At 47.0% G+C, this 7,472-nt stretch overlaps 1 protein-coding gene across 1 annotated transcript in view; it reads right to left on the minus strand.

Annotated features, from left to right (window-relative positions):
- The window catches only part of LOC130388334 (adenylate kinase isoenzyme 5-like), a 40,413-nt gene extending 34,236 nt beyond the window's left edge, over positions 1 to 6,177 (minus strand). The window contains exon 1 of the mRNA XM_056597795.1: positions 6,078 to 6,177. Coding sequence (XP_056453770.1) covers positions 6,078 to 6,158 — 81 coding nt within the window. The 5' untranslated portion in view covers positions 6,159 to 6,177. The remainder of the gene's footprint in view (positions 1 to 6,077) is intronic.
- Positions 6,178 to 7,472: the final 1,295 nt, after the last annotated feature.

Here is a 7,472-nt window from a genome sequence, read left to right on the forward strand (position 1 = left end):
CCTGGACTTTCATACAGCACTATGTCCTCTTTCGGAGGCGGTTGACGAGATCAGGGCTGAACACCGGGCTGAGGGCGAGCTGACATACTTTGAATCCAGCTCCAACACCGGCAGCACAGACCTCTCAGCACAGAGCATGATGAATTAGAGAGAGAGAGAGAGAGAGAGAGAGAGAGAGAGAGAGAGAGGAGAGAGAGAGAGAGAGAGAGAGAGAGAGAGAGAGAGAGATGGAGAGAGAGAGAGAGAGGAGAGGGAGAGGAGAGGGAGAGGAGAGAGAGAGAAGAGAGAGAGAGAGAGAGAGAATGAGGAGAGGAGAGAGAGGAGAGAGAGAGAATGAGAGAGAGAGAGAGAGAGAGAGAGAGAGGGAGAGGGAGAGGGAGAGGGAGAGGGAAAGGGAGAGGGAGAATGAGAGAGCGAGAGAGAGAGAGAGGGAGAGAGGGAGAGGGAGAGGGAGAGGGAGAGGGAAAGGGAGAGGGAGAGAGAGAGAGAGAGAGAGAGATGGAGAAAGAGAGAGAGAGAGAGAGAGAGAGAGAGAGATGGAGGAAGAGAGATGGAGAGTGGAGCCCGATCCATGAGTGACGACAAGCAAGCTCAAGAATCAAATCGTAATGACCATGTCCATCTTCTAATGCAAGTAAGCTTTCACTCTCCATAGGTAGGCACAGATAACGTGCCCTCATGAGGAGAGACCAATGGAAAGCTGGGAGTACAGTGGAAGATACACGAAACGATAATGCAACAGCAAGGGGGAAAAAACAAAACAGACAAGATTCAAAGACAAGCTCCGAGTGAGATGAGAGAGCCTGCGTTGGCCTTTTGATTTGGACAGGAGGTAAAAATGAACAGACTTAAGGTCTCGGATGAAAGGGGGAGGTGAGTAGAGAGGGAGAGGGGGGGAGGGGGGGAGGGGAGGAGGGGGCGTCCCTGGACATTACCCTGAATGGGGGGGGGGGCAGTACGATTGAAGATTGGCCCCACAAGGCTTTCTCAGAAGCGGCATCATCAGCGGTGTTTGTGTGTGTGTGTGTGTTGTGTGTGTGTGTGTGTGTGTGTGTGTGTGTTTGTGTGTGTGTGTGTGTGTGTGTTGGTTGTGTGTGTGTGTGTGTGTGTGTGTGTGTGTGTGGTGTGTGTGTGTGTGTGTGGTGTGTGTGTGTGTGTGTGTGTGTGTGTGTGTGTGCTTTAAAGGGCACAGACGTGCAGCGTGCGGCGGGCAGCATCACTGGAGGAGGAGGGTCTAGGGGGGAGGCTGAGCACGTGAGGAGGCAGTAACACCTGCCTCCTCACGGGGGGAGCTCTGAGAGGAGCCCGGCCTCAGCTCCCCGGTGCCCTGGAGCGTGGCTCATCAGAGGGCGCCGTACCGACCTGATGGGGCAGATTGAGGCGCGGGGCGGGGCTGTCTAAGCTGACGTTAAGATGACGTTCCCAGGATGCCATGTGTGTTCCTTTCTTTTTGTCAGCGATTGTTTTAACACCGGGGCCTTTGTGAGGTCTTATCGTATCTGGTCAGCTCAGAGCTCTGATGCTTGATGGTGAGCAACATGAAACATAATATGTTCAGCATTCATTGCTTTGAATAAACTGCCTCAGAGCGATTTTCCAAATCCTTTTCCTCAAATCTGTGCAAAGTGGTTTCTGTGTGCAAAGCGTTCAGCACAATTGTATTTTATTGTATGACAATGTTTACATGTGAAGCACTTTGAGTCTGCCTTGTGTATGAAAAGGTCTACATAAATAAAGTTGCCTTGCCTTGCCTAAAACAGCTGTCGTGTGACCTCCACGTTTAAGAAGTTCCATCTAGAAATTACTTTAGTCTCAAATCCAGATGAGCTTTTTTTCTCAAGGACAATGGAAGAAATGGACTACCTCCATTAAAAAAAGATGATTCTACATAATCAGCATACGCTTTGAGCAACCAAAGAAAATGGATATAATACAACATTTATAATGTGTACCCCCTCTCTATTGTTTATGGTTCTGTACTTGGATTGTGTGTGTATGTCTAAAAGTGTTGACGTTAGCAGGGAGATCTTTACTAAAAAGAAGAAGGAAGAGGATGACAGGATCAGATCTGGAGGCATTAGAGCTTATTTATTTTCAGCCAGGAAAGCGTCTTGCATTTACAGACCCTTCCACGTCTGCGATCGAACCGTTGGACGGCTCGTTAGCAGAGGAAGCGCCATGGTAATGCTGTCCTCTCACGGCTGATACGATCGCATTCCTTTAATAAAGCAGTGCTCCCTTGATTAGATTGTTAAATCCCAGGGCTTCTGCACCAGCCCCTCCCCAATCCCCCCCCCCCTTCCTGTAGACGCCTTTACTCAATCAACAAAGACCCACCATGACCTGTTTTGTCAATGGTTGCCTAGAGACTAGTCATATACACAACAGTCACATTTGTTATTCCCTACTCTTAACTCTATTAATATCTCAATTCAAGGCCGTTATCCCTAAGGCCTGTCACGATTGTGTACTCATGTTTGGGCTGCATCAAAACCAAACAATTATTGCAAATAAGAGAAGAGCCAATGATAAATAATAGAAATTGCTCGTCGCCGATGAATTTGTTTCATCCCGTTGACGCGGTGCAATAAAGTCTGCTATGTCATCTGCCTTGTAGGGTGATATTGTCAATGACTACGTGTCAGCTGGTATCTTCTGGGCAGAGCATCTTAATTACATACAATCTCCTGTGTGTTTTGTACCGCAGCGACTGCTGATAATAACCATGGCTATAAGTCTGCTGTCAGCTTCTGCCAAGGTAGAGAGAGGGTGTGTACGTGTCCCTCTGTGTGTGTGTGTGTGTGTGTGTGTGTGTGTGTGTGTGTGTGTGTGTGTGTGTGTGTGTGTGTGTGTGTGTGTGTGTGTGTGTGTGTGTGTGTGTGTGTGTGTGTGTGTGTGTGTGTGGGTGTGTGTGTGTGTGTGTGTGTGTGTGTGTGCGCGCATGCCAATGCGTGCAAGCGTCTGCGTGTGTTGTGTGCACAAGTTTTGTCAAGCCACAAAAACATGGCATTTGGAGAAGCCCACGAGACCAGAATGAGACGGATGCGTCTCGATGTGTATCTGGCTGACGCCGTGGCCGTCTACCGAGCCTCCTCTTCCTCTCCGAGGCTGCTTTGTTCCTGATTAGGAGGGAAGAGGACCCTAACCTGGTGGATAGCACATTAGGCCTGGATGGTAAATTGGCCTAGATTAATGCTGGGCTTTTCGAACCACTAAGCACATTCGAAAGCTTTTCACACTAAATTACGTTGCCTACATTGTTTGAGTGATGGGGTAGAGTAACAGTGATGTCTAACCCTGAAAAGGGCCCTATCCATGGGTTTGTTATAAAAAGTACAAAAAGTATGCATCAGAGCACTAGACTCAGCACTCAGTAGGAACAAAGGAAAGGACTTTGAATATAATATGGGTGGATTTTTCCTTTTTCGAGGCGACACTATTTATACCTTGTGCGTTTTGGTCCTGGTGGGGCTCAAAGCTGGGTGATGGGAACCTTCACACCAACGCCGTCCTGTATGCATGAGTCAGAACCCCTCTGACCGAGGCAGACAGAGACGTGCAGCTGGTATTACGCTGGATTATCAAGGTGACGGGGCGAGATCTTTTAATATTATCAGTACGGAGGGAGCCGGGATAACTCCTCCAGGATCTCAGCTTGGTATTGAAAAGTCTTAAACACCGTCAAATGCTTGATACCGTCATATCTCTGATCTGCGTACGGTTTGAAGATTCCTCCACAATGGTGGTTTTGTCACGCAGATCGCAACAGGTGTTTTAATAAAATGTTTTTTCCTCCTGTCATGCAGGAAATGCCAGACACATAGCTCGAGTACAGCAGCTTCTGAATAAATAAATGCATTTATACATACAGACAGACAGACAGACAGACAGACAGACAGACAGACAGACAGACAGACAGACAGACAGACAGACAGACAGACAGACAGACAGACAGACAGACAGACAAACAGACAGACAGACAGACAGACAGACAGACAGACAGACAGACAGACAGACAGACAGACAGACAGACAGACAGACAGACAGACAGACAGACAGACAGACAGACAGACAGACAGACAGACAGGCATACATATATTATATTAGCTAGATCTGTTAGCATTTATCAAGTGCAAGGATGGCCCCTGTCTTGTTAGGTCCCTTGTTAGTGGAAAGGTTACATGGACTGAAACCGCCTCACAGGGTAGGAAGACACTGACTCACTGAGGATGGTAGAGAACCTTACAATTCCACATCTGTGATAAATTCACAAATTCTGAATCCGCATTAACTACTTAGTGTTCCCTTTTGAGGTCAAATTTTTCAATCGCTAACTATAAAAAGAAGAATAATGCATACCCAAAATTCAAGTAAAATTGGCCCTTCAAAAGAAAATTACTGACAAAGCTCTCATCCTCCATCTATATCAAAGAATAATTGAATTAAATCCCAGAGTAGCAAAGTCCTTAATCCTTAATAACAATATTCCGTCATAAAGATAGAAAAAGAACAGGGAAGTTGGGCAAATAAAACCATCATCCTCTCATCAGGCAGTTAGACGGGCTGATACTCATCATCATCATCATCATCATCATCATCAGCATCATCATCTTATCAACCCGAGAATATACACTGCAGAGTGACACCTGCTCAAAGGCTCCAGACAAATCGTCCAAGCCAGCGACACCTGCCGATCCCATCTGGAACCTGTGTGTGTGTGTGTGTGTGTGTGTGTGTGTGTGTGTGTGTGTGTGTGTGTGTATGTGTGTGTGTGTGTGTGTGTGTGTGTGTGTGTGTGTGTGTGTGTGTGTGTGTGTGTGTGTGTGTGTGTGTGTGTGTGTGTGTGTGTGTGTGTGTGTGTGTGCGCTTGCGTGCGTGTGTGTGTGTGTGTGTGTGTGCGTGTGTCTATGTGTATGTGTGTGCGTGACTGTGGGAAACTGTTTGAACCTTAAGAGTTCAAGCCGTCCTGTCAACAGACATTTCCGTTCTGCCGGAGTGTCCTTGGGCAGCACACATTGACTCTCCGTCGGACGTGCTCATGTTCTATTTCCGAACGTGTAACAGCTGTCGTACCTCTTGTATGTGATAGATAGATGTATACTTGTGTTGGTGGAGAGGAGAGTTTACTCTGGGCTCAATCAGCGTCTGTAGTATATCCTTATCCATCCACCGTGTTTCATTTAGCCTTTGGTTTTAGGCGACAGTCAGTTGCCTATGCTAGCTTGCAATGGAAGTAAGCCCGATCTATTGTGAGGTCGCACGCACGCACACGCGCACGCAAACATGCACGCACACAACGTGCGCACGCACACACAGCTACAGGCGACCACTGCCTCCTGTTTGGTGGTGGAAGGAAAGCAAAGCCAGAGGGAAGCCCTCTGTGTTGACATTGACAACAGGTGTGACCCAAACGCAGGAGTGAAGTGCAGCCTACTTGACACTACATGTGTATCTAAGGGACTATCATAAACCTCTGAGCTGGGGTGTGGTCTAAGGCAGTGGTTCTCAAATGGGGGTACTCATGCCCCTATGGGTACTTTGGAGTACTGCAGGGGGTACTCCTTGAAAATAAAAAAAATAAAAAATAAATTTGCTTCTGAAAGCTAGACAAAAGAAAATCAAGAAAGTTGACAGTGGAAGTTGTGAGTATTTGCACCCTTTTAATGTTAATTTTTTCATTGCAAAATAGAACGCACATACATTATTTATGTAAATTGTATTTATTTTCTCCCAAAAGTGTTTTGTGCCAGTGAAGGGGAAAAAATATCTCAGACTACACTAGTGGAAAAACGTTGAGAACCACTGGTATAAGATATAGCTGTGTACTTTTGGTATTTCAACCCTTCTTTCCTCATCACTTTCCATTCTGTTCACCTAATGATTGCAGCATGAAATATACATGAAATACATGAAAGGTCAACCAACAAATAAAGGGAAGCAAGTAATAACTTCCTTCCTCCTCCTGAATAAAGTATGAGCCGTGACTATATCCGTTCCAAGGTTCTTAAGGAGCCTTCTGCCCTGCAACCTTCCCGTCTCCAGACAACCTTGATCAAAATATGATTTATTCATCTCACCTGGTCTTCAAATGACAAGGCCTGTCCAACGTCACGCGGGAACCCGTCTATGACGATCCCAGCGGCGTCGGGTATCTTCATGATCTTCTGTTTGATCTCAGTGATGGTGGTCTCCTATAAACAAAACAACAGAAACACAGCCATCGTTGAAATGCTTCCGTTTGTTTCCCAAATGAAAGAGTTTGAACCACCACGCACACATAAGAGAAAACCATTTCACTCATGAATCATCCGAGCTCAAGCGTTGTATTTATATTTCATTCCTCTCACTGGCTGCTCTCATTTGGAGGAATGTGGTTTAGACACCGAGCGCCAGAACAGGAGAAACACGTTTGGAAAGATGAATGTTTCCAAAGGGCAACGTGTATAATTGCGTGACATCTAGCACTGTGGCCGGCAGTGCATCTAGCAAATACCAACCGTGATGATGACTAACAGGCGGGCCTGCCCCCCCTCCCCCTCATAGCCTCCCCCAACAACCCCCCCCCCCCCCACCCACCCAGCCCCTCCTCCCTCCCATGCACCCCACTAACAGAACGCACCCCCCCCCCCCCCCCACTAACAGAACGCACCGCTGTTGGCCATCAGCCCAGAGACCCCGATTACTCGAGAAAATAAATTTCCGCGGCCAGATAATGACGCATGCACATGAATGAGGGAGTGTGAACGAGGAGGGGGTGGGGGTGGGGGGGGGGGAGGGGGGGGAGGTGGGGGGAGTTCTTCTGAACTGCGGCGAGGCAAAGCGGTGAGGCTGTGATGGTCTCTAATTTGGAGGAAAGGCCATCCAAAGTGCAGCTGTTTTGGCGGCGTCCACAGCACATCAGCTCCGTACAGAAGAACCCAAGGATCAGGAAAGAAAAAAAAAAAAAAAAAGCGTAAAACAACACGCCCACTCTCCAAGGAAAATGTTGTTCTCTCCCGTGGTTTTTGGCCGATGTTAAAATCACTGAGCTGTTTGACTTTTCCCCGCAGTGACGTTTCATTTTTCCGCTTGACTAAAACGAGCATCTGGGAACTTTGTTCCATCTGGGGGCATGATGATGGCTGATTCTTACCTCTCCTCTCACTATGAAGGGATAACATTGTGTATAAGTACATAAACATCTTTATTGAATACAACTGTGTGGTTTGGATTAGGTGGTTTGAAACAAACTTCAGAGATTCATACAAAATATACAAATTCCGGGGTGTATGTCTTATAATTCTCTTAGAAAATATCTTAATGAATAAAATACACCACGTTGCTTCGCTTGCTGATTTGATTTCACATGTTCCAACAGTGACTGTGACCCTGGTATACGTACGGGCGTCAGAGCCATGCACAGTGTAACAAGGCATATGTCTCTAGCCCCCAGGGGTTCCATCCTCATGCTGACAGAGAGGTGATCATCCTGT

Source organism: Gadus chalcogrammus, chromosome 8 (genome assembly GCF_026213295.1).
Source record: "Gadus chalcogrammus isolate NIFS_2021 chromosome 8, NIFS_Gcha_1.0, whole genome shotgun sequence".
NCBI lineage: Eukaryota > Metazoa > Chordata > Actinopteri > Gadiformes > Gadidae > Gadus > Gadus chalcogrammus.